Here is a 26,714-nt window from a genome sequence, read left to right on the forward strand (position 1 = left end):
ATGATAATTAACATGTCAAGGACATGGATGCAAGTCAGCTTTCTTCTCAATGTGCTGCTCTTTTGCTGCAGGATTTATTTTTCCTCATTCAAACACACCATTCCCATCATCAGCACAAATTGCAGTTCAAAATGGAGAAGTCCAAGGAAAGGTTTAGTACTTGATTCTGCTGAATGCATAAAACTAGTACTCTGTCAGACTGGAGACGGCGGCCACAGCAAGTTACTCTGCAGACCATATGATCCTGAGTGTTCCCTCTGTCAAAGCAGAGCACAAGCAAGGGATTCCAGTGCTTTTCTAGCCTTCTTTCCCCTACACTGCATCTAAGACTGAGCAGGAATTAGGTGGATCTGCTTGCAGTCCCCAGATATCAGGATTACCAGTGAGGAGTATTTATTCAAGCCTTTTTTTTTTTTTTTAAAGAAACTCCACTGCAGGTCAAAGGTATTGTCTCTTGTGGCAATGTTTAGCAACACAACATTTGCAAATAAATGTATTCAAAACAGCATGGAACCAAATGACCTTTCAAAAGATTTGTGTTCCCAAATGACCTAGTTATACATGTACAAAAATAATGAGTACAGTTTAGTGGCTATAAAAATTAATTTCCCCTAAAAATAGGGTAATCTATGAAAAACTAGTGAAAGGGCAGTTCTTGGGAGGGGGAGAACCAAGCAAACAGATGAAGCATATTAAAATCTGAGTTACTTTGCAATTTTAAGAGGAAACTGTTTTCTTAAAAAAGGAAACTGTGTACAACTGACAGAAGTAAGGTCATCAACTAAACTTTTACATATTAATCTCTCTTCTAAAGTGGCTAGTGGTTCTAGCAATGCAGTCAAGAATACCCAAAAAGATCTTTCCCATTAACAGAAATTCAATGCAAAGAGAAAAATTAATGTACTAAGCAATGTGCTGCAATTGCAAAATTGGCAGGTCCATGTTCATGTTATGATTTAACAATATGAAAGCTGGCATTTTGCATACAATATAGTATTCCAGGGGACAAAGTCAGCTGGTTCAGGACTTTACCTAATAAAACAAAATTAAAAACTTTGTGTGGCAAATTCAAAGCAAGAGCTTAAGGAAGAGAAAGGAAACACCTGAAAAGATGTGAAGAATCAATATGTAAAGGAATCAAAAAGGCAAATAGGTCTTTTGCCTGTCAAGAAAGCTTCAGAGGGAGATTTCAGTCCTAATATGTTGACAGAGCCTCTGCATTCAAACTCAAGGTAACTGCAAATACTCGGAATTCTACATTGCATAGTAAGCAGGAAAAGAAAATGACATCTCTTCTTTTGAATGTTGCTTCAGCTATACCAACAGCAGACTGTGGGGACATTTTTTCATTTGTGCAATTAACATGGATCCCTGACATGAATATGCAGACGTACAATTTCTGTGGCCAGAATTTAAATATTCTGTCCTAACAAGGTAAACTCTCTGAAGTAAATTAAATTACTGGCCTAGGATAGCACAACAGGACTGGTTTCAATAGACTTGCCCCTGTTTTTATGATTGCTAACAGTTTTGCAGTCTCATCTAACCGAGGTAGATGACCTCTTGAAGTCATCAGTTGCAATGAGAGAATACACAGGTAGCTGAAACAGTAGCAAAACTGGTTCAGAATGATTTGAAGCTAAGGATCTTCCTTTATAGTGGAAGGAGAACAATGTTAATAAATGACTGGTTGTGACTAGAAAGATAGCCTGCTCCCAGTGTTCACTATGTCTGAATAACAGCCAATGTTTAGTATCAGAAAGCAATCCAGTATCTACTAGAATATCCCTTTAAAACTAAATCCCAGATCCAAACTGTGATTTTGGTGGGGGTTTTGTTTTTTTAAAATGATACTATAGGCTTTACTTTTCAAGATCTACTTCACTTGTTCAGTCAAAAAAAGACTTTTGGATTAGAATTTTTAACATGCCCTTCTTAAAAAACAGTACATTGGGGGGCCTTAAAAACCACTGAAAAACTTACAAATTAAAAAAAACTGCAAAGGGATACCAATTTTAAATGCAGTATTAGTATCTTCAGTGCTTTTGTCTTCGAGTTTAATGCACTCAGAGTTTATCCAAACAGTACTCTCAATGATCTCCAGACTTTTATTATCTGACCAGAGTCAGCAATGAAAGCAAATCAACGTTTTTATTAATTATTTTCCTGGCCAGTAAGTATCTGGAACTTCACACATTCTGTTCATATCCTTAAGAAAGGTTCACGATAAGTTTTTAGAAGCATGTAATCTCAAAATTATTTAATATAAATATGACACAAATAATATGGCCAGAGTACTCACCACAACCCTAAAATAAAAATGTTTATTTAAGACTCCTACAAATTCTCAGATCCAAGAATGTGTCTATGGCAAATGTTTAAACAGTCCTCTGTTAGAAAAGATTTTTCAAATTATAGCTGTCCTTATTTCAAAACTGCCTATCTATAAACCCCAGCAAGAAAAAGATATTAATTCTCAAACATATTTTAGTATTTCCAATTTCAAGATTATAAACCTGACCTGACTTCTAAAAATCAAGCATGGACAAAATTGGCATATGAAACTTAGTCTCATGTGTGCTATTCTGCACGCAGAACAGTGATTCTCCATGCACCACCTACAATTATAAAGGACTACCTAATTATCAAGGCCAAAAACTACAAATAAAATAGAGCTAGATAGCAAAATCATGGTATTACTTGTAGTACTGGGTTACGAATAACTCAGGACCACTTCACAAGCTACAGACAATATTGTATACCTGTTAAAACAGTAATATTCAAATCATGCATTGCATATGAATGTAATCTCATGTGGACTCACAAAACATACTATGAGGTTATGATATAGACAAGATTTTAAAGAGAACATCCATGCACTTGAAAAATTATGGTTTCAATAGGTGTACAATACATGTCTGTAATGTTTATTCGTCACAATGCTAATGGTTGACATGACTTTCAAACGAGCTTCATCTAATAATGGATAGCTCTCCAGCCTATGTAGACTAATTCATGGCTTTCAATCATATGTAAGTCAGTGATGCAAAAGCAGGGGAAAGTTAGGATGTGACAACAAACATTCCATGATATTTAACATCTATATGCTCAGGGATGTTTCAGATGCCCAGAAAAGATCTAATTGTGCATAGAACTCTAAATAAAATATAAGCTATGGGAATCAGGGAGGAAGTTCATTGCTGGACAATGGTCACTTCAATGACTGGCTACATTAACTTAAATGAGGGCATGTACATGCATGCATGGACGCATGCGCAAGAGACAAAGTTATATAGACTTGCTGCTATGTTTCACATAAGCAGATATAGTTATTTCAGCATGAGAAACTGTAATTGCAAAGAGACTGTGAGCTCAAGATGCAAGGAGTAGCAAGAGGTCCATATAGCAACATCTCTTTGAGACACCTAACACTGAAATAAGCAAAGAGTTCCTTTTGACATAATTTCCAAACTGCTTTCCCCTTTTGTTTTCACTTGATGCTCCTGAAAGACTGACAGTTTATTGGGTAGGAAAGCTACAAGATAATGCAACCTGAATGGACAATCAAAACAGTAATACTGCTGGATCTGAATGATAATCTGTAGAACAAATATAAGAAAGTGGTCAATCCCCCCCCAGTCCCGCTATTCTTTGTTCTTGACTAACGCAAAATTTGAAAGTTGGGTTGCTGAGTAGGGATAACAGATACAGGAATGACAACCTCTCTTTTTCCCCTCTCCATAGCCCACATTCATCTCTAAAGGCAATGGTTTTGTATTAAAAGCTGGAGATCACTGATAGAAGTTATGGCTTTTTAAAAAGTTTTACACATAACAAGTGTTACTAAGTGTCCTGGGTAGCAGTTTGTGTTTTCTGTTTCCAGCAATGTTCTTTGTATGTGCTTTGTACCTCAGAAGCAAGTCTGCCAAGGCACTTAGAGAACGTTAAGTTTCTTAAGGACTTTCTGAGAAAGGGTCTCAATGGGCAATGAAGAACCCATACAACCAGCAGTGTCACATTTCCCAACAAGCATGGTTTTTTTCCTTTAGAATCACTCGACATCTGCTAAGAAAATTACACAATGAACAATAACAAAAAGCCATCTACTGTGTTTGTGTGTGTCACTAAAAGACAAAGGAGTTACTCTAATAAAAGCACAGAGAATGAATCTAGGTTGCCTAAACAAAAACAGAACTAGTTTCCTTTTGTTTCTATATTAAAAAAAAAAAATTAAGGCTGCAATTCTCTACACACTTGCTCAAGAGTAAGTCCCATTGATCTCAATGAGTGTGCAGAGGATTGCAGTCCAAATCCCTAACACACCACATGCCTGCTTAAAGAAACAAATAATTTGCACAAATCCGCTTCTGCTTATCTGTCTTTTGAAGTGAGTTTCTCAATCAGTTCTTGAAGTGGAGCAAGTTCTCTTCTGTCTATAAGATTAAATTCCTGTGGGAGGCAGAAATAAAGCCAACATCTCAGTTGCATATTTAGCAGGCAATTCATGAGTTAAACAGCTTTGTTAAGGAACTGTAAGCAAATTATCCTATAGGCTCCCTGAAATGATGTATTAAGCTAGGGAGAAAAGCCGCTAATCTAGCATGGTAGAATATAAACAAGGGCAATGCCAGCTGAACAAAGACTTAAAAGGGATCCCTACTGAGGGATAAAAAGGAAGCACCCTGTGGAGAAGACAACACAGAAACCATTCCTTTCGCTCATGCAGAGGTCAGAAGAGAACCAGGTCTGCACATACCGCTTTAAGGCATGTGCAGATTATCACAAGTCTCCCCTGGAGGGGAACACAGGGTCACTAATACCAGTCTAGAATTCCAGGATGATCCTGAAGCTGCATTGAAGAAGTGCAAAACTCATAGACAGGACTACACAGAACTATGAAGAGCTGGGATCCAATACTAGCAAACTCCACTAACAATGGAAAGCTTCTCTTATTAAACAGTATTTACTGTACTCTACATACAGTGTAAAGGGGCTTAGTTCCAAACCTCACAGGTGTTCCAGTTTCATACTGAGAGTGGAAAACATTCTCGAGAAGATACACTCAGAAATAACTGTTTTTCTTTACTGCACTAATCATGTTTGCGAATTCTCCACAACTTCCAGGTAATGTGCACAATGGTGGATGTTTATGTACTTTCTCTGTTCAAACACATACACCGCACATGTGAGAAGGTGGATTTCATTTTGAAGATGCAAAGATGTAGTCCGCATGGCTGTGGAAAACAAGCTGAGATCACATGGCAGCAGCCAGGTTCTTCTGTCTCCACTATAAGGCATCTACACCATTTTTTGTGTATCTTCGATGCGCGCGCACACAGTTTGAAAAAACCTGTGTGATTCTTTGACACAGAATGTAACTTAATTTGGCACAAGACAAATGGCATGTTACCAGCATTAAGAACCTGATCAAGAAGAATGTCAACAGTTTTAAAAATATAAAAATACCTTTCACTAATACGTGTGCCAGAAGACTCCACACTTAAGAGACGCTATTCCATCTAGCAAGCAAATACTAAGTCACAGCATTTGTGTACTTATTTACCTGAACAAAAAAAATAAAGTGCTTGAAAGATGTGTTGAGATGTGCCTCTTCTTGCAGCTGAATGACTGGATCGAAGTGCTGGTGGTAGATGTGAGCATAAACTCTGAAGAGACGCTTTAGTATGGTCTTGGCTACTGACATGAAGTTCTTTGGGAAAGGAACGCCTAGAAACAAACAAGGCATGTCTTTAATTGTGACACAGATAAGCACACTTGCAATAATATTCAAGATTCATCCAGAGGATGGCTTTCCAAGTTCTTGTTTCAGAGCTGCAATGTACAGGAGGATGGAACATGATCTGCAGAAAGGTAAATACTTTGCCCTTGGGCAGTCCTGCAGTGAGCATGACAACTCAGCCATGAGGACTACAGAGTTCCTATTAGTTGTGTGGATTGACAGAGACCAGCATGGGGTAAAATGACCAACGCATCTCGACTGTAGAGATCAAGAGCACCTGATTAGGTACTCAACCCATTGATTAGCTCACCCCACACAGGAATGCATAGGACTGGGGAGGGGATCTATAAAAGTCTGGGTCACTAAACCCTCATGTTATTCTTTCCTTGTTCACCCACTTCCCGATTCACCTTCATCCTGTCCTGCTGCCTGTCTGTGGAGTGTTAACCCACATATGATGTGATAAAGCCACTCCATTCCAGCCATCATGCAAGAACGTGTCTTGGGTTCCAACCTGGGTCTCTGTGCAGTGGGATACCAGCACCTTGACTTGCCTGAGTGCTATTGGGGGCTCCCCTTGTGACTCATTCCAGACCTAGCAAAAGGATTCCTTCCAGCTGGTGGACTCCATAATGGGGAATCAAACTCTTGCCTTGGGCAGGCTTTGTATGTTTATTTCACTTGGCTGAAAGCCATCTTTTCCCCTTTAGTCTGCAGCAGTCAAAACAGTATTTTTCCAGAAATGTGTGTTTGTGTGAGTTGTGTGATAACTTAAGCTTTGGGTGTTGGGATTCCTGACAGTTCTCTGCTTTTGCTGCCCTGCTGTCTGTGCCAGAGGAACTCCTGCAGTGAGAGGTGCTGCAATATCTGTGTGTCATCTGCGTGGTCTGTGATAGCAGCTGCTACCTTATTACTTGTTCTTGGGGCCACTGGGGAGGGAGGGAAGAAGGAGCTGCCTACTCAATGGATCTGTGTCTATTACATCCGCCCCCTGCTTGGTTCACCCTGATGGAACTTCCCTGGCTGCCAACATTGGGGTGGGTTAATTGTGATGATCAGCTCCCTGAACGAGAGACCAAAATTGGACTGCTGTACCATGATCAGTGGATGATATCAGGGGTTCCATGGACAGAGGTGGAGTTATTGAGAGGGCTATACCCCAGAGTTGTTTGCTCGTTTTCCCCTCCTGCTTTGCACTGAATAGGCTTAGGGTACAATAGATATTGTGCTGACACAGCAGGGACACCCAGGGCTTTTTTTGTAATGGAACGCACGTTCCGGCACCTTTTTCCCCCCTCCTCTCTGCCCCCACCTTTTTTCCCCTGCCTGCACCACCCCGCTCTGCACTGCTGGCTAGGGAGGGATTCGAACCTCCAACCTTGTGCTCCACAGCCCAGCACTCTTTCCATTGGGCTATAGGAAAGCCTATTGTCAAAGTGTTCAGAACTAATATGTAAGGTCTTCAGCCCAGCTGGTGGCTATCAGTGCCTCAAGTACTAGTTCCAAACACTTTGAGCCTAAGAGCTCTGGTGGCTCAGTGGTTAAACTGTAGGTCTGTGGAGCCAGAGGCTTGGGGTTCAAATCCCACTGAGGAATGATTTATTTTTATTTTTTTAGGTGGGAAGGTGCTCCATGGCTGCAAAATATAAAGGTTGGTTGCTAGTTGCCAAAAGGGGGGCCAGTTGAGGCTGCAAAACTCCTCAAAGTTCAGTCCCAGGCAGGCTCTTTTTTGACCTTTTTTTTTTTTTTTTAAAGTTCCAGTTAGGACTTAACCCACAGTTAAGCTCCTGGAGTGAGCCCCCTGCTGGAGGCTGTGGGTTAAGTCCTACCTGGGACTTTAAAAAAAAATAAAAATTTCTACAAAATCTTTTTTACAAAAAAAGCACTGGGGACACCAGTGCCGCTTGGGTATAGGATTACACCATAAAGCAATTATTTTAACAAAAGAATGAACACAGTGTAAAGATGAGAGCTCTGATGCAATACTAAGCCAGAACAGCAATTTTCCCCTAAGGAATACAGCAGTTCCTTAACAGACTATTTAGCAATTACTGTCAACAAGAGAATAGCAGTGCTCAGATAAAATGGTTCTTGTGCTTATTACTGCTTTCTTTCTAGGAAGGAAACTAAACATTTTTGCTTTTTTAAGGTAGAGCAAACATTGCTCATTTTCAAATATCTCTTCCTTTTAACTAAAGAGGGTTAAAAATTATCTATGTTCTGGTCCACTGACTGAGTCTTTCATGCACAGTTAAAATTAGTCCTGTAAAAACAATGAAAATTCAACAGCTGTTGTGATTGCTATTTTTAAGAACTGTGTGTAAATTTCCCTTGAAGTTAAAGATGAATCAGATTTTTTTCATATTGCTTCAGAAATAACATCTGATCACGCTTGTAAATTAAGTCCACATTTTAAGATTACCAATTTTGGAAGGAAATAGCGTTTCATCATCCAGCTGATCCTGAACCCAGGTCATAAGGTAATCAATGTACTTTGGTGCTGAGCACTTGATTGGCTTCTTTATGTTTGTCCCATCTGCCCAATGGTACTCATACCTGGAATAAAACAGAAAGGAAAGAAGTATTATCTTTAAACAGATGCAGGTCTACGTGTACTGAACAAATGATTCTTTCTAATGGAACGCGCTACAAAGACCTACTTCATGTTGCATTCATAAAGACTTTGAATCCCCCCTTTTGAAGTACAGCTATTTTACACACACATTGCCATATCACAACTAGTTTTTCATCTTGCAAGGAAATTGTATACTTGTCAATATCAATTCTTCTGCAAAGCACAGATGGGCAGGACATGTCATCTGCCAAACAGACAACTGATGGAGCACCAGAATCACGCACTGGATCCCGTATCACGTCAAAAGAACTGCCAGCCAACTGGCTACTCACTGGTCAGATACTTTTTCCAGATCATTTAAACAACAGGGACTGGTGCACTGGACAACAGTCGCACTAGACCAAAAAACATGGAGCGAGTGTGGGCCACACTGGGAAGATTGCCACTGAAGATGGACCATCAAAATCAAATCAATTCTTGAACCAATGCCCTAGAAAGAATACCAACAGGTAATCCTTTGGCCATGAGAAGCCACTAACTGCCCTTTCCCAATCACAAGACAAGCAAAGGAGTTCCTGATTTGATAGTTGCAGACATGTATCCCTGTCAACAATGCACATCATGCAACCAAGTTTCTCAAAAAAAGAACGTAACAGATAAGTATGTACGTACTTCAATAAAGAAAATTCTAGGCTTTTAACCTTTAAAGGTAGGAATAAAAGGCACTACTAGCTTCCCAGGGAATGGGTAATCTCCACGTCCTCCACCTCTGTGGAGTGACTCTAGCGCCAAGGAGCTTGTAAAATTATTTGACATATCTGTCTGGACCTGCAGTGCAATGCAATTTATCAGACCCAACAAAAAAAGGGGAAGGGTTGACTCTTCTCCCCAAGTTAACTGCATGTTTTCTTCAACCCTAGTACTTATTCTCTCCTGCTGCTGTTGAGACTCTCTGCCTACAGTATAGTAATGGAAAAGGCCTTTCAGGGGGTACCTCAGTACAGTCCCGGAAAGGGTCTCTCAGGCCCCAGGCTATTTGCTGGGTATCCGTTCTGTCCAATCCCTTTGGGAAAGGTGATGAGGGGTCTCAATAAAATCTACCCTGGGCCTTGCCCTCACTTGGGCATCTGATCAGGGTGGCTATAGGCAGCCACTCCCAGGGCTCTTAACCAGGGACTTGTCAAAGTGCAGTTCTCATCCTCCTGGTTTCCTGCCCATTCCTCCTTCCTTCACAGGCCCTGTTGCCCTCATGCACTGAGAGTGGGCTTGGTTCTTCCTTGAGAAATCTGATTGGGTGCCAGCCTTTTCCCTCTCCAGGGTCCAAAACAAAACTTCTCACCCTCCATCCTTGCCCCTCCTCTCTCCTTTGTCTATGACCTCTGTCTATACCCTTGTAGCCCTCTTTGTTTGGTTCTTCCTTTCTTTGCTCTCTCCTCCTCTCATCAGGGAGTCTCCTTATAGGGATGGTGCCAAACCCTGCTTCAAGGCCAGCTGCCAGCTACCATCCATCTGTCCTGCAGATAGCCAGTGACATTACTGGATGCTGCTCCTTCCGGCTGCCTCTTCCACCAACTAGCTGACTGGCTAGATCACAATTTCACTTGCCGCATGAACTGCCACCCAGAAGGATGCTCTTCTCTCTCCACCACCTTGTCAGGCCCAGTTACATCTCACACTACATTATTTGTTAAAAGAAAACAGACACAATGTTTTCTGTCTCATGGTTTCACTGACTGAGTGAAGCATATAAAAACTTACTTTGGACCTGCAGACATTACAGGGCAGCTCTCTTCTGTGCAGAAGTCTGTTATAGTCCCATAAAGCATGTTGATCTGGTTGAAGAAGTCCACAGCTACATTAAAAAAACAAAACACATTTTTGAAGTTTATTCCTGTTTTTACATTGATAACCTCCTTCCTTTTCTTTGTTACCAGAATACCAGCAATAAGAACTACACCCAACACGATCCCATCCAAAAGGAGGAAGGCAAAAATAATCTGAAATATTTACTGCTGTTCTGCTCTTTTCCATGTTTTAAATTTATTGTTGTAATAATTTTTAATTGCACTAAAAAAATTAAGTTTGTTATTCTTAAAGGAACTGTCCTTTGAAAAGTGGGGTATAAATGATTTAAAAATCATTCAGTAAATGAATGTTTCTTCCTGAAATAGGTCTGCTTCATTTTCTAGTATCTAACTGTTGATTATTTCAAAATGCCATTACAGTACTAGACACTGGATTTGAAGACTGGCCTTGAAAACATGAAGAGCTGTGCAATTATTCTTGTTTCAGCTGTCTGCAGACACAACAGCAGCTCTAAGAGACTTGTGACCTTCCACAAGATAACTGGGCAATGTCTGAGAAATCAAATTATAACAATTTCAATGTCACTCATTAAAATACTATTCAGATCATGCTCTCAATTCAGCAAAACTGACAGGTTTCTCCATGCACTTTCAGTCAAGAAACACAGAACTGGAAGCTCTTATGTTTTGTTATTTATTTCTGCCCCGCTATGTTCAGTCCAAAAATCTGATCAACAATTCTCCAGGGAATTCATATTTGCACGGCTGGTATTGACACCAAAAATTATATTTTCAGCATTACTGCATACAAGATGATGATATACTACAAGTATGGTTCATATGACCTCTAAGAAAATGTATACATTTGACAGGGGATACATGAGTAATTTCTCCTTTTCTTTCTGTGGCCATGCTTACACTTAACCACATTCTCGCGAACTTGGTTTTACAAACCTTTAACAAGATTTAAACCTTGTAACTGCAGACAGAGAAAGACGTTATGAGAGTCAGGATGAATAAAATACTCCAAATCACAGCATATGCTCCAGCTTCAAACTTGTTGATTGTATGAACATTAACCCATTTTACCCTGCCTTTCACAATTATAAATATTTCCAGGGTATCTACAGATGGAAAAGAGCTGGCGCTGGCAAAAAGCTATCTGGGTCCAGAAGATTTATTGAATCTAGTTGAACAGGAGCTCCAGGGTTGAGTTCTAGCTCTGTTCCTTGAAGGTCTCTGGTTCACGTTTGCCTCTGTCACTGGTTTTGATATTTAACAGACTGGATCATATTATTGATATTACAGTGTGCCATGAACAGGAGGGGGATATACTTGGAACCAAAGACCTGAGCTGAAATCTTTACCAGTCAAGGTCACTTGGATGGCCTAGGATAGCTTTCTTTCTCAGTTTCAGTTCCCCCACCTGTAAATCTGGAAGACTGCTAAGAATTTGAAAGTACTAACAGTGAAAGCCTATGCATGTCTACTCACAAGTAAGTTCTGCTGTGTTCTGTGAGGCTTACTTCCAGAAAAGCATATATAGGATTTCAGTGTAAAAGACTGAAAAGCTTTTTTTGTGCATTGGAGTTGCAAGGAAGAACTGGTTTAATCAAATAATGTTGATTTAACTGATAGTTCTTGAGACTAAAGACAACATGTCAAATTTGTTGTGTGTAGTTTTTAAGTTGGCATTTTATTCTGTTGGAGGAAAGGATCCTTTGATGGCTCTCTATAACTAGAGAGGATATAGGTGAGTATAAGGTTATTTTTTTTATCAATTAATCTGATTAATCAGTTTTACAGTCCTAATTTTAAGTTTCTTTACTCCATGTTTTCCTTCAGTATCTTGACAGAAAGCTTTTTTCCAATTGTAACAATTTACTTCTACGACTGATGTCTTCAATTCTGGGGAAGGGCTTGTATGTAAAGCAAATCAGCTGTGGTTAGAATCTGGAGGAATTGACTGTACAGTGCTATTATCAGCATTTAACATTTGCTAAAAACAGTGATGACATTTTGCTCAAGAACAGAAGCTGAAATGAGAAGAAACGGCTGTGGAAAATCCCCAGAAAAGAGGGCAAGTCTTTCAGCCTCGACACACACTTGCTGCTGCATCTTAGTGCTGTCAATTCAGCAGCTACCCATGGAGAACACAGACTACAGTTGATCACACTGTAACAGCTGGATAGCCCAATAGCTATGCACTGTGACCTACTAGGTGCCTGAGACCCCACCCCACTTTCAGTCAGAGGCAAGCATCAAAACTAGAATGTTTATCAAAAGTCTTATAGGCTGCAAGTAGGCCTGTGCTATAAATACCTTATATTGAGACATCCTGAAATCCACTTAACAAGAACACTATCCCTGGTGCTCTGGGAAGGAGGATGTTAGATCCATCACCCAGAGCTCTCATTTGTGCTACACTTTGAGAAGAAACAACAGGAGTCTCTTCCAAACAGCAGCAGGACAAGATCCCACTCTCTCACCCTAATAAGTGAAGGCTTCCACCTTTCTCTCAAGCCCCGTTTGTGTGCCAGGAGACAAAGCGGAAAGGTTGGTGGCAACCACAAGCAAGAACTAGCCAGTACTAGCCAAGCCAATATTGCAGTAATAACAGAACACACATTATAGCATTACTTAGGTAGAGCTTAACCCATTTCTGCCCGGCCTGCAGGTGTACGCATTTGGTTCCTGTTGCATATATGCAATGTTGGGCAGAAATGGCTTAAGATACACTCTTTGCACATATTCACCTTGAATTTGATTAGTCTGCCATCTGTTCCTATGTAATACACAAGGTGGGTTGCTGCTACCTTGGCACATTCTCTTATCTCTAAAAAAAAGTTTTCTTGCCACTGACTGCTATGGATAGGCTTGCAGCTACCTAAAATTAAATGTAACAGCTAGCACAAAATATGCAGTTAACAACACAGAAGGTATCAAATATTTTGACAAGCACTGGGAACAATTCACCGGGCCAAAGTCTCCCCCTGCCTCCCACAATCTTTTATCAGCCCATATCAGTGCTCCAAAACATAAAGGAATAAAGACCACATTACTTACTGTTCACGGCAACCCATTCATTTAGGTCTTCACCTTCCGGCAACATAACGGCCATCCGTAGATTGCCACTTCCAAGAGTAGCCTCTGCATGTTTCAGCAGCTCATATTGGTGGGAGCCTTCAGGAATATTCTTCTTTGGTTTAAATGTTTTAGAAGAACGGCTACCACTGCAAAGGAGACAAATATTTTGGCTTCAGAAAAGCTCATGCACTGGGAGAAGGGGGAAAAAAACATTTCATAGCTGGTCATGTTATGACTGTTCCAGGTAAACTGGTAGAAAAGCATACTTAAGAATACAATTATTAAGTATATAAAGAAGAGCCTTACAGGAGAATCATTATGGTTTCTGCAAAGATAAGTCCTGCCTAACCTTCTAGAGGTCTTTGACAGTGTCAACAGGCACGCAGACAGAAGCAATCCAGCTAACATTGTATACTAGACTTCCAAATTTTTTTTGACCAAGTCCCCTACCAAAGGTATTTGACATACCAAAGGTATGTCGTGGACATAAGAGGAATCCCTTTATGCAATGTCTCCCAAACTGGGGCACTGTGACGCACCAGCCAGGGGCAACAGGTTGTTACCCCTTAAAGGGGCATGGTGACCTCGCAGCAGCAGCCCTCCCACAATCGAATCACTGCTGCAAAAGCGGGGGTGGGGTGGGTTTCAAACTGGGAGTAAGGAAGATATGATTAAGACTTATGAAATTATGCACAGTGAGGAGTGGCAGGACACATAGGCAGCCCCTCACCCATCTGTCCATCACCTTCTCCAGCCTGCTGGGAGCAAGTTGGAAAGGGAGCCACCAAGGGAGAGAGGAAAAAAGCAAATTCCCCAAGACTCCAAATAGCTTTTTCCCATCTACTTGGTGTTTACATAGCACCAGGTAGGCAGGGACAGGTGAACTGGAGCCTGCCCTTCTTTTACAGACAGCACCATGTAGCCACCTCCCCATTCTACACCTATTCTGTTTGTAATCAGCATGAGCAAGGGATGCCAAGTTCCCAGCATTCCCTGCTCTCGTTTATTTTTAAATGGAAAGGGCATCGAAGGCTGCATAGTGTGGTCTTTGTAAGTAAAAGGAATGGGGTGTGCCAACTTATTTGCTCACCTGCCTGCCTTCCATGGGAGAAGAAAGCCCACAGACAGCAGTGGGCAAGGGATTCAGATGGTGTGGGGGCACACGCTGCCCCTGGGTGGATCGCAGTGGGAAATGAGATGCTGGATTAGATGGGTCTTTGGTGTGATTCAGCGGGTCTTATGTTATCAGAGCATAGTTCCTCTTTCCAAAATGCAATTAAGTTTCTTCTCCCCCACCATTACTAACACAAATGATTAAAACTGGATAGCAAATAGAATTGTTGCAACACTATTCTGCTGTGTACCTGGACCCAGAATATACACCCTTGAATTTTTTAAAAAATTCAACAGATGGGCTTGCGTGTGGGAAGGAATCTGCTTCAATACAAGGTTACTCCCCCAGATTATGAGTCCTGAGAGAAAAATTCAGCATTTAAGATAGTATGGTATACTGCCTGGTTTAAAAAAAAAAAGTGTCATTGCTGTTGAGAGGATAATATATTAAAATAGGGTTGAAAAAGTGAAAAAGTATACAAGCAATTGGGGAGGAAAAGGGACAAGTGGGAAGAAAAGTCCATTATAACACAGGAAACTAAAGTAAGAGGTAACTGGTCTGAGAAATTCAAGAAGAGCATGTGGAAGAATCCATACCATGTTTTTCAGAACATCTCTTTTGATAACATGATTTAAAATGTACTGTCTATCTCAGCATCTCTCTCTCTCTCTATGCCCCTTCTTCTGCATACTGAGCTCTGGGAATCCCTATGTTCTTCATTACCAGTTTGTGCTTTTTAAAAAATTAAATGGAAGGAACTGGATGAACATCTAGGTGAAAAACCTTAGTGCTGATTGAGAAAATGCTCTCTGCTGATGTTTCTCAGGAAAAAAGGATCTGTGAATGACCACAAACGCTTTTCTCGCATTTTGTAGGGATTTCCTGATGTCTCCTAATGCCACAGAACATACTGACCAACTGAGACCTGATGATGAGATGCTTCCTCCCGTAGGCAAATTACATTGAAATAAATTATCATCAACAGCACTGTCCATTGAAGGTCATGCTCACAAGTTGCCCTGGTTGCAGAGAACAGGAAATCTTAATTTGGACACTTAGAAGTAGACATAGTCCCATTCAGTAAGTGCATACTTAGGATCGCAGTAGAACAGCATTGAGCTACACAAATCTAAAATATGTTCGAGAAGCATATTAAAAAATTTTTTTTTTAATTTAGAAACATTTGCTAGTTATAATCATAAAATTATGTGGACAGAAAAATGTTTTCTTCCCTCCCCCAGCCACAACACTAGAACCTGGGGCCATCTAATGAAACTGACTTGCAGAAAATTCAAGCCAGAAGTACTTTTTAAACACGATGCATAATTAGCCTACAAAATCATCTGCCACAAGATATGTCAGTGCAACAAGCTTGGATGGCTTACACAGAGGATTAGGTCAAAATCAGGACAAGTCTGCCAATAGCTACTAATCATGATGGCTGTGTGCTACCCTCCAGGGGATCAATGAGAGGAGAGGGGTGATGCTTGCATGTATAGACTTCCCACAGTCACATAGTCGGCTGCTGTGGGAAACAAGTTCTTGGACTAGATAATCTGATCCAGTAAGGCTCTTCTCCTGTTCCTGTGGAATGTACAACCTCAATTCTTTTTCTGTTGCTGATCACAGGAAAGGGTTAAGAGTTGCAACCTCCTGTGAAAGTTACAATATGGGAAACTCTGTTTACTCCAGGAATGGCATCAATAGGTGGACAGATCATTCAGGGTTCACCTGACAATGTTGATCCTGGAGCCTCAGTACCAGTGACAGAGACTGGTATGTTCCCAGGTGATAATGTCACCATGTGGCTATAAATTCTTGAATACCTAAATTGTTTAAAAACCTCTACAAGTGGTTGAAAGCCATAACTGCAAAACAGTTTGTTACTGTCAACAATTCAGTTTGTTTTTTAAGAATAAAAATCACTGCAAAAAATCAGGGTAATTTTGATCTTTTAATGTTGGAACCAAAAATTAATTCTGGGGAAAGTACTAGAAATACCTGGGGTAAAAACGTATCTGAATTGAAAGTCACACAATGATCATGGCACATCCAAAATTACATTAAGAAAAGAAATACTGGGGTGGACTTACATATAGCTTTCATGCAGCCTCCTATCCCGGCACTAAAAAGGAGGAAACCAGCTCAGCCTTACTGATGTAGCAGCATCATGTGCTTTCAGACTGGATAATCACATGCTCTAAAAGTTTATGTTGGTGTTTCCCAAACTACTTGGGTTCCCTTTATAAACTTTCTCTACCTTTTGGGACCCACTCAGCCCTGCAGCAATTTGGTTCAAGGTGAGATTGCAGAAATTGTTGCACAATGTTATGTGCATACAGCTTGATGCTGCATGCAAGGATCAGTGCATTAATTCCATGCTACATCGGAAGAATAAGCCAGCTCTCTCTGATTTCCTCCTAAAACCACGCACAGGGAATAATCATAAGAAAGAATCAGCTGTTCTGAGTGGAGCTCCTTTTTCCCCCAAACAGAAATACTTCGGGGAGAAAGGCGGTATACAAATGTAGTAAATAATAATAATAAATAACAATACTGGGCTAACAGTGCAATCTAGTCAACAAATACAGTCTGGATCACTGAGACATGCAATGCACACATATCAACTCCTTCAGAATCCTATTCTTCCTTTGTATTTTAGAATACCTAGGTATATGAGCCCCAGGTGGCATGACACGAGCACAACAATTTTCAATCTTTTTCATCTCATGGCACACTGACAAGGTGCTAAAATTGTCAAGGCACTCCATCAGCTTTTTGATAACTGACAAGGTACACCTTGCTGCTGGTGGGGGGCTAAAATCTCCCAATGACCCTAATAATAAACTACCCTCCCCCAAATTCCCGCAGTGCACCTGGAGACCATTCGCAGGACACCAGTGTGCCATGGCACACTGGTTGAAAATCACTGCACTAGCAGAACAATACATATAGCAATAAACCTACAGTATGCCACAAGACTTTTTGCTGCTGCAGGTGAAGACGGTTACTACTACCAGACATTGGTTCTAACATGTTAGGGAGAAGGAATATCCCTGTTGGTTGGCCTATTCCCCATTTTCCACCCCAAGCATTCCAGTAGTGCAGGAGGAGAGAATTTACCATCTACTCAATTTCTACTCCTCTATGCAATGTTTCCCTGGAATTCCTCCAAGGATCAAGATTTCAGCAGAGATGCCCCTTTGGCTTATTCTCAACAGCACTTCCCAGGATTTCTAAAGTCAGAATGAATCCAATCAACTTCCCCCTTCCATGAGCTGTTGTGTGGGACTCAGCTCCAGCACTCCCACTGTCTAGGCGACCAGAAAATTAGGTCCTGGGCTCTTGCAAGAAAGCCAGTGGAAGGCTCCATCAGTTGTTGATCATCCACTGCCAATCTTGACTCAACACATTTAACCCAAACAACTTTCCTTCAAAGTCTAAATTCTCAGGTCATACCACCTCAATTAATTTTTATTTCACTGTTCATATCCTGCCTTTTTACTACATGACGGAGCACTCATGCTAAATATGTTCTTACAATCTAAGGTTCATCCTTGTAACACCTATAGCATCCAACCACATGGAAAGTGTCCTGGGGAAATCCATGCCCAAATCCCATTACTTTTTGAAAACGGAGCGCTACACCCCTCCCTTACTGCAACTTCCTCCCTCACTGTATCTTTTTATGTCTGCTAAGGCGAGGCTCCACACAAGTGCCAGGTCACTGTGGCACCTGTAATTTTTTTGAGACGCCTAGTTTTGAACCTGCCATGAGGCAGAGTGAGCCAGTCACCTCATGTGGCAATGCTCTCCCTGCTGCTTCCATTGCACTACAATTCTTGCTGCCACTGCATCACTTGGGCAAAGCTCTGATGCAAAAGCCCACCACCCCACCCCACCCCTGCAGCTAAACTTCTTGAACCTTGGAGATCACTCCGTATCCGCACACTGCCTACGGACCCAGTGTATCTGTCAGTTGCGGCAACAAGTCATAAGAAACCGATAGGGTGCGCTAATAAAGTCTACTGCACCGCATTCCTTCTGTGGTTCTTGGAGTCTCTCCTGTCCAGCAAGTAAGTGAACACCATGTGTCCTATCCACCCAATCAGTGGCCCCTCTTCCACAATTTGTCTCTTGGGTCTGCACCTGCCCTCTCCTTCCCCCACATCTCTCCCATAACATCATCCACTTTCTGAGGCTGTGCCCGGACAGGACGGGTGGCCATTTTTCTCTTCAGTTTCAGGTCTTTTGCCCTGCCTTTGCCTGAGAAAAAGGCCAGTTGGACAAGACAAACACATGTATATAGTGCTTTACTGGTATCTGGAAGAAAAAAGAGAGAAAGAATCTGCAGAGGGGACTTGTGTCTGTTAACTGTGCAGCAGCCCCCCTCTGTGCTGTCCATCCTGTTCACTGGCAATACTTGTCTCGTCTCCCCTCTTCTCAGCCAACAACTCTCCTGCCCAAATTGTGGAACAACATGTTTACCACACCTTGAATCATCAGTCCATAGCCATCAAGGACACAAGTAGAGGAACCAAGTACCCCCCCCCCCCAATCTCTCTTCCTGAGAAACTGGGTCCACCAAGTTGTGTTAAACCAATGTGTTAAGTCCACAGTTTTCAAATCTGCTGCTAGTCTGAGGTAAAGTTAAATGCAAGCATGCTCTTTAACTTCCAGTGGTTGATGCTCATCCACCAAACACACTGCAATCTTGCCAAGCACCCCACAACAAGGAAGCAAGCAAAAGAGGCAAGGGTAGGAGTATTTTGCATTGAGAAGCGTGGATGAGGGAGGGGCTTCTTTTGTCTCAGTTACAGCCACCATTTGCAGCCAGTTGCTAGTTCCTCAAATTTATTGTTGAGAGCCCAGTCTGAAACAGCTGCAAGATCAGCTGGAGAAAGGGCAGGCATCTAGCCAGACATGTGAGGAGAGAGACAAAAAATCATGCTAAGATAGCAACAAAATGGAAAGCTTGCCTTTTATCTCTGCCCCCCAACTCACAGTGACTAGAAATTAAATAAAAAAAATTTGTCAGGCTCTTACATCTATGAGTTTGCTCCAAGATACAAAACAAAACGGTCTTCCCCTGCACTAAGGATATCTTCTTTGTTGTAGCATCACTGCAAAATTTGACCAGGAAAGCCAAACAAAAATAAAAGGATTCAGAGGATTTTGAAATATTTGTTAAAGTCTGACAGGACTACCACTTTAAGAATTTTAAGTGTTTTTACCTCCTTGAATATATACACTGTATGTTCAATGTTCTCAGGAAGAGAGATGTATGCACATCACACAGTTCCTATGTTACAAGCAACCCACAATGACACATTTCCTTCCTGAAGACTTTGCCTCCCTTGCTTTATTATTATCAGATCAAAAAAAGGAATAGACAGTCTTCGGAATATCAGAAAACAAAACTCAGAAGCTCTTGAAACATAAAAAGGAAAGCAAACAAGCATGGTTTTGGTATCCCATTATTATTACACAGTACCAAAGAATTTGAACTCTGGCACTGGTAAACACCAGCCTCTGCCAAAAGGGAACTCCCTACAAGAGGTCAGATGCAATGATGCCTCAGTACCATCCCCATATTCTGAGAAACAACTTTATGCAACCTTGGGACATCCATGGCTCCCAAACTGTGAGCTGTGGCTCCCTGGGGAGCCATAGAATCCTCACAAAAAACTGCTGCCCTAGACAACGTATAGGATTGCAGCCCTAAGGGGAAGCCGTGGCTAATGGCCCAGCAGGCAGCTGCTAGTCAAAAAAGTTTGGGATCTGCTGACCTAATGATCAGTTATTTAGACATTTTATAGAGGAAAAACGTTTCCCACAAGCAACGACTAGTTTTGTTTTAATGCAGGATAAATCCCTCTCTCATATACCGGCCTTCCAATGTAAGAGTGCGAGTGCATGTGTGCGTTTAATATGCAGGAAACCATCCAAACATGCTCTCTACCAGTCCTCTAGAAGGGTACAGATCAGGAAGGATTAGGCCATACACTATTTTGAAATGTTTCAGTCAGTCCTCCCACCCTCAAAGGTCATTCTTGCTCAGTTTGATGGATGAATTTTAATATACTAGGTTCTAGTAACAGCACCTACCTTAACAAAAGTCCTCGATAGCCTTTGAAGTTCTGGGCAATTTCACTATAACTTTAGACCTTTATAACAGGGTGATCATAGTGCGTCCTATTAATTAATTTTTAATTGAATAATTAATTCAAATAATACAGTTCGATTATACTGTACTCTCCCAGCCACACAGACTGCATTTCCATTCATCATTAGATTACAGCTCCCTCTTTAAATCTAAAGGTAGATCAAGTTGTAGAACTTATTTCTAATCGAGTGAAGTTCCCCCCCCCCTAACTTCTTGAATCACCTCAATCCTACGCAGACTTATGAATGTTTAAACCTCAGGTATGCCTAAGGAATGAGCTATGTATGTATACACAAAAAGTTGTATGCATTTACAGGGGTGGAAGTAAAGGAGCATATTTCATCCACAAACTTTGATTTATTTGACAAAGCTTTATTTTTCCCACATCCTCACAAGCTTCCTGCTGGATATGTGAAGAATCTACCTGCTATTCCTCACCTGAAAACTAATACTAATAGAACAAATGTCCATCAAGCCAGCTCACTTCACATTGGTTAAAAAAGTGTATAATTTATACTTCAAGGAACAAGCTATTAGCAAACAGTTCAATTTTATATGTCGACTCAATAGAAGTTCCACTAAGTTCAATGGGACTTACTCCCAGGTAAGTGTGTATATGATTGCAGCCTAAGTCACTGACATCCTGGTATCATTTTAAAGAGGAAAGTATGAACAATTGAAACTGCTTACATTATGTCAAATCACTCATTCATCCAGTTTAGCTCTTCAAGAAGACAGCCAGAGGTCTCTTCTAGCATTTCATATCTGAGATCCTTTCATTGTACGAGACCAGGGATTTAACCTGGGATCTTTTACAATCAAAGCATGCTGGGGCCCCGCCCCTCCCTGAACACAAGTATTTAGAACCCTGCCAACAGCATACAGCAAGTCAAACATGTGACTTTTCTCTTCGAGGCTTCATATCTCACAGTCACCCTGTGGTATTTAGCCAGCAAATGACACTTACCTACGAAAACAGCAGGTATAGATTCTCTTACAGTCATATGTTCTTATGTTGCCAATTTAGCAACTGTCAGAATCAAAGTGACTAATTTGGCCAAGATGGAATTAACTATCCCTATAAGGCAAACCCCCCCCCCAATCTACAAAAAGCAGCAGCAATTCACAAGCCATAGCTGATTTATCCTGCTTCTAATCTTAGTATAGATTTCATTTCCCCCATTTCACTTCCTTTTGTTCCACATCAAATAGCTGCTTCAAAGCAGTCTGCAATGCTAACCCTTCACCACAGCCATACAAAGATATCTCCCAACAGCTACTCCAGGGGTGTCAAACTCATTTCATACAGAGGGCCAAATAGCATTCATGATGCCTGCTGAGGGCCGGAAGTGATGTCATCAGGCAGGAAGTGATGTCGTTAAACGATCATAACCAAAAATAAGAACCTTTTCTCACTTAGTAATCATTAGCTTCAAATGACAGAAGAGGAATTACTCAAATCTTAATTATATTTCAAGAGATAGGAGAGCACAATTTTCATGTAGGCTGCCTTTCAGCAGTAACATCTCAGCACCAATCAGCAGCTGAGAGCCTGAGGGTTGGAAAAAAGCATCCATGGGCCGCGTCCTGCCCCTCACCCCCAGCCTTATGATTGATACCCCTGAGCTACTCTCTGAGCCAAAGTTACTATGCGAATAAATAGCTTGTGATTCTGTCTAAACTTTAGCTCACCACATCTCTTTCACTTGTACCCAACTCTATATTATTTAAATCACTGACAATTTTACACAAACTGTGCACTTTCAAGCAGCAATTACCAAGAAGCCCCCGCAACACACACACTTTCCGTACATAACCAGCTCTTATGTAAACACCCAACTTCTCATTCCACCACCTTTTTCCATAACTCCTCTGGCAGAAGTTTTATTAGTCTTTCAACTTCACATATTGCTCTTTAAAAGAGTCTGTCCTGAACTAAGATCAAAGGAGAAAAACACTCCCCAAGACCCATATAATTGTACAGAACTACCCCCACGCCAAGTGAGAACATGACACTAGCTGAAGAGCAAGTTTGCTTGTTATACAGTCAGGCAGAATAGGCAATGGTAACAGAGAAAAGGCAAAGAGGGCAGGAACACAGAATAAACACATTCCAAGTCTGCTTGGCTCCCTACACTGAAATGTTAGTTGAGTTCAGAAGTAGCAGAAATGAGAATTAAGGCAACTGGGAACAGGAGATGCCTCACTCCAAAATGGAGGTATCTTGTAGTAATCACAGTACATGGTTCAAGGGGCACTGGACTTTTTGTAGAAATCTTCTGCTGCAGTTCAAGGACAATGGGATCTGTCCCCTTTAATCCCACTTATACCTGCAAGTGTATTCACATGACTTTACAGGAGAAGAGTCACTCAGACAGCCAGGCACTTCTTATTCACAGTGACTGTACACTGCGTGAACACATACCAGACAGTGCCACAGCATGTAATTGGTCAAAAGAGAAATATAAATTCCCATATTTCACTACAAACCATTGCAAGAAATTTCAATTCAGTATTGCAGACACACAGCATCCAACATGCTTAGTATGCAACTATACCCTTCCACCTGCATGTTATTTTTGTAGTTTATGCAGCAAGCAGTAAAAACCCTTTTAAGCCATTTCTGCCCAACAGTGCATATGTACAACAGGATCAAGTGTGTATACCTGTGGGCTGGGCAGAAATGGGTTAAAATAAGGTTGATGTTTGCCCTCAATATGAAGGGCCAAACTATATACAGTACTATGTTAAATGGCCTTGCATGTTCAATTAAATAGCAGTCATGGGAAGTGCCAAAACCAGAATTGGGACCATGGCATAGACAGAGGGAGTATTTAATCCTTTCCTGCCACAAAGTAGTAGGCATCCTATCATCTGTGTAGGGCTGAAAAAGCCCAACATGGAGCTTCTCCAAAAATAGCCAATGCAGACAAGTAGCCATCGTTGCAGTGCGCCCTTACTCGGAGAGGGCCTTGCTGACCCCTCTGGGTGGAGGGGTGGTGAAATGAAAAGTTCTTCACAGCTGAAGCATCTTGTTTTCAGCTTTTAACAAATCAGCCTTCAGACTAAGAGAGAAGTGCACATTTAGTTTCCATCCATGCTGAGATGCTGCTGTGCCAACTGCAGAGGTCTTTCCAAGATTTTCCTTGAAGTGCTTGCTTCCTGAAGACACTACTTGGTCCCTCTCCACATGGATATGAGCAGGAAATGAGTCTCCTTGCTACCCACTCTTCCCCTGCAATTATGCTGTCACAACTATATTTCCCTACTTGACTTGATGCCCAAAACAAAGGTTGAAGAGGGAATATTTCTCAGCATGTAGGCCACTTCATAACCCTTGAAGCATTAGGATATGTTTAGAAACTACAGCATTCCAGTTTCAATCTATTCAGCTTCCAGACACAAAACAAAGGACACTACCTGAAAGTTGTTTAAACATTGGATAGGAAAATGAAAGAGACCTGTAACAATATATGTATTTTTTTATTTCATCCCCCCTTGTCAACTCTTTGTTGACAAACCAGATTTGCTTTATTAACATCCAATGCGCTTTTGAAAAATATTACTTTCCACAGAGAGCACTTAAACATGGCCTAGGGGACAAAAATTTCATATGTTTCACTTCTTGGACCCTTGAGTTCATACTTTCTCTTATGTTTCCTGATCTTTTTTAAAATTGGAGTGGTGACAAGATGTGTAGTAATTGATATAATGGGTGAAATAACTTTTCAGGCATCCCTAGATATGTATTTGCATAACAATTCTGTATGGATAGCCTACAAAAGGAATTTTGAGAACACACATATTTCCTTTATATACTGTGTACACTGGCGATCCTGGCCCCTGTGCCAAGACCACAGGGTGCCACCCCCCACCAAGTGCCACCCCCCGCTCTCCAGAGGGCTTTGGAGAGCCAGGGAGGCTGCACACCATCTCCAAAGGCCTTCGGAGGCATCCAGAAGGACGAAAATTGTAAGTAGAAATTTTTGGCCTTCTGGAGGCCTCAGAAGACCTTCAGAGTGTTGGGGAAGCAGTGCACAGCCTCCTTGCCTCTCCAAAGGCCCCTGGACAGGGGTGTGGGTGGCGAGAATGATGGTGCCACCCCAGAAGTGTGGTGCCCTGGGGCATTTCCCCCCTGACTCCCTAGGAATGCCACTTACTGGTTGACATGCAACAGCAAAGCATGGTCTGGTACTACAGAAACAAGCCCTATATTTACATGCTTCCTCTTTCCTCAAATATTCCACTGAATTAGCTACTTCCCTGGTTTGCAACAAATTATACTGTACCTTGCTTATTACAGATACATCCAATGGGGAACCCCAAACAATAATTTGATCTTCCCCTCCAAACCAGTTTGAAACAGACTTGCAAGTTTAAATTATACCTTGCTGATTTACACATATTAGAAAATTACGAATGCCCACACATCAGGAAGAGGCTAACTAAGCCAAGGGCATAAAGGAAGGAAATTGTGCAGAAGCACAAGGCTGATTCCTGCAGCATCAAACCACATTTTGGAATTACATGAACCAAGTCAGAGCATCTGGATACCTTCTGCTTCCAAGCCAGGAGAAACAGAACATGCTAATTTAAAAGCACTGCTGACTGTTTTACATGGTAGTGGATGTCAGAAAAAGCAGGACTGGAATTCTGAAAAAAGATCAGAAGGTATACATCTGAGTCCAGTTGTAGTCTTGTGTTTACAGAGGTACACTTTTCTCTTGCGCTGGCAGGCTTCTCAGAGGTGACAGCTGGATTTGGTCTGATCCAGCAAAGCTTTTCCTGTGTTTGCTGCATGCAAATAGCTGTGCCTGAATGCTGATGGAAATGCACACTGGAACTGGCACTGAGGCACATCCTAATGCTCACCCAATTTACAACCTCAGGTCCTAATGGAGAATGTGACATGTAGGTAGAAGCCAGCTTAAAAAGCCATGGATCGCCTTAGCTACAACAGAGGTGCTTGGTTTTTATAACCAGATCAGCATATGGAAAGATAAGCAGTTGTAAGTGAATTCTGACTCTGCTGTTATTCACTCAATTTAAATCCTATAGCGCTAGAATCTGGGGGAAAAATTTAACCAATTATTCCATACTACACATTACAAGCCTCTTATTGCTCTCCATAGTTGCTTTTTTCAAAACTAAAATACTCAAATATTTTAACATCTTTACGTCAGAAAAATGTGAGCACAAAGCACTTCCTCATTGTGAACGCATTTTTCCAACATTCGAAGACTTGGGGAGCCCTGCAAAAGGCTGTGTGGGGCTTCCCACTCCTCCTGCAATGTCCTGCACACGTCAGTAAGCAAAAGCACTCCCCTTCCATCCCTATTAGCAATGCAGCTGTCTTTGCCCTCTCCCCTGCCCCTTAAAGGGACCGTTAAAGGGGAGCATTACAAGAGCTGGCGGGTCACGATCCACCAGTTTAAGAACCACCGAATTAGTGAATTAGACCAAGTGCTCGCAATATTCCCCACTGGGATCTATACAACGCTGACACTGTTGACTAAGGGATTTGCAGACATCTACCATGTGAATTGGGATGGTTTCACACCTTTTCAAATGGGTTCCCTTAAGTCAGTGGTTCCCAAACTGTAAGCTGTCGCTTCCCTGGGAGCTGCAGATACCAGCCATGGGAACCACAAAATTTTCATGAAAAACCTGTCGCCCTAATACAATGTATAGGATTATAGCCCTAACGGGGAACCATGACTAAAACGGCCCAGTAGGTCAAGGGAGCTGCCAGGCAAAAAAGTTGGGAACCACAGCCTTAGGTGTTTTTGTGTTGCAGTTTTTCTACAATGATGTATGAATTAGAACTCATTAATATGCATATATATTTTGTGACACAACCTGCATTTATGAACTGCTCCTATCAAATTTGATTTTAATTTTATTTTAAAGAAAAATGTACGGTATCACTTTTTCCCAGCTGGGAGCTCTAGTTCTTTACCCACACATTTCCCCTCCTCCCAGAAGAGGACAGCTGCAAACATGTTCTTCTTCAAAAGTCCTTTCTCCATTGTCCTAGTTGTACCATGAAACATATGCTAATGAAATACTAGACAGTTCCACTCTAGTGCCGTAAAAAGAACAGATGCCTAAAAAGCAGATATTGTACTGCCAACTTAATTGATAATTCCACAGAGTTTGCTAAGTGTACACACACCCTAAAATACTGATAACAGTTCTGAATCCTTAGATTTTAATGGTTGGACACT

General features: G+C 41.4%; 1 protein-coding gene across 1 annotated transcript in view; it reads right to left on the bottom strand.

Moving 5' to 3' along the window:
- Positions 1-592: 592 nt before the first annotated feature.
- MOB1B (MOB kinase activator 1B) overlaps positions 593-26,714 on the bottom strand; it is a 38,678-nt gene continuing 12,556 nt past the window's right edge. The window contains exons 2-6 of the mRNA XM_066632166.1: positions 13,187-13,353; positions 10,074-10,167; positions 8,163-8,296; positions 5,564-5,727; positions 593-4,449 (exon numbers count right to left, since the gene is read on the bottom strand). Coding sequence (XP_066488263.1) covers positions 4,372-4,449; positions 5,564-5,727; positions 8,163-8,296; positions 10,074-10,167; positions 13,187-13,353 — 637 coding nt within the window. The 3' untranslated portion in view covers positions 593-4,371. The remainder of the gene's footprint in view (positions 4,450-5,563; positions 5,728-8,162; positions 8,297-10,073; positions 10,168-13,186; positions 13,354-26,714) is intronic.

This window comes from Tiliqua scincoides, chromosome 6 (assembly GCF_035046505.1).
Source record: "Tiliqua scincoides isolate rTilSci1 chromosome 6, rTilSci1.hap2, whole genome shotgun sequence".
Classification (NCBI taxonomy): Eukaryota; Metazoa; Chordata; class Lepidosauria; order Squamata; family Scincidae; genus Tiliqua; species Tiliqua scincoides.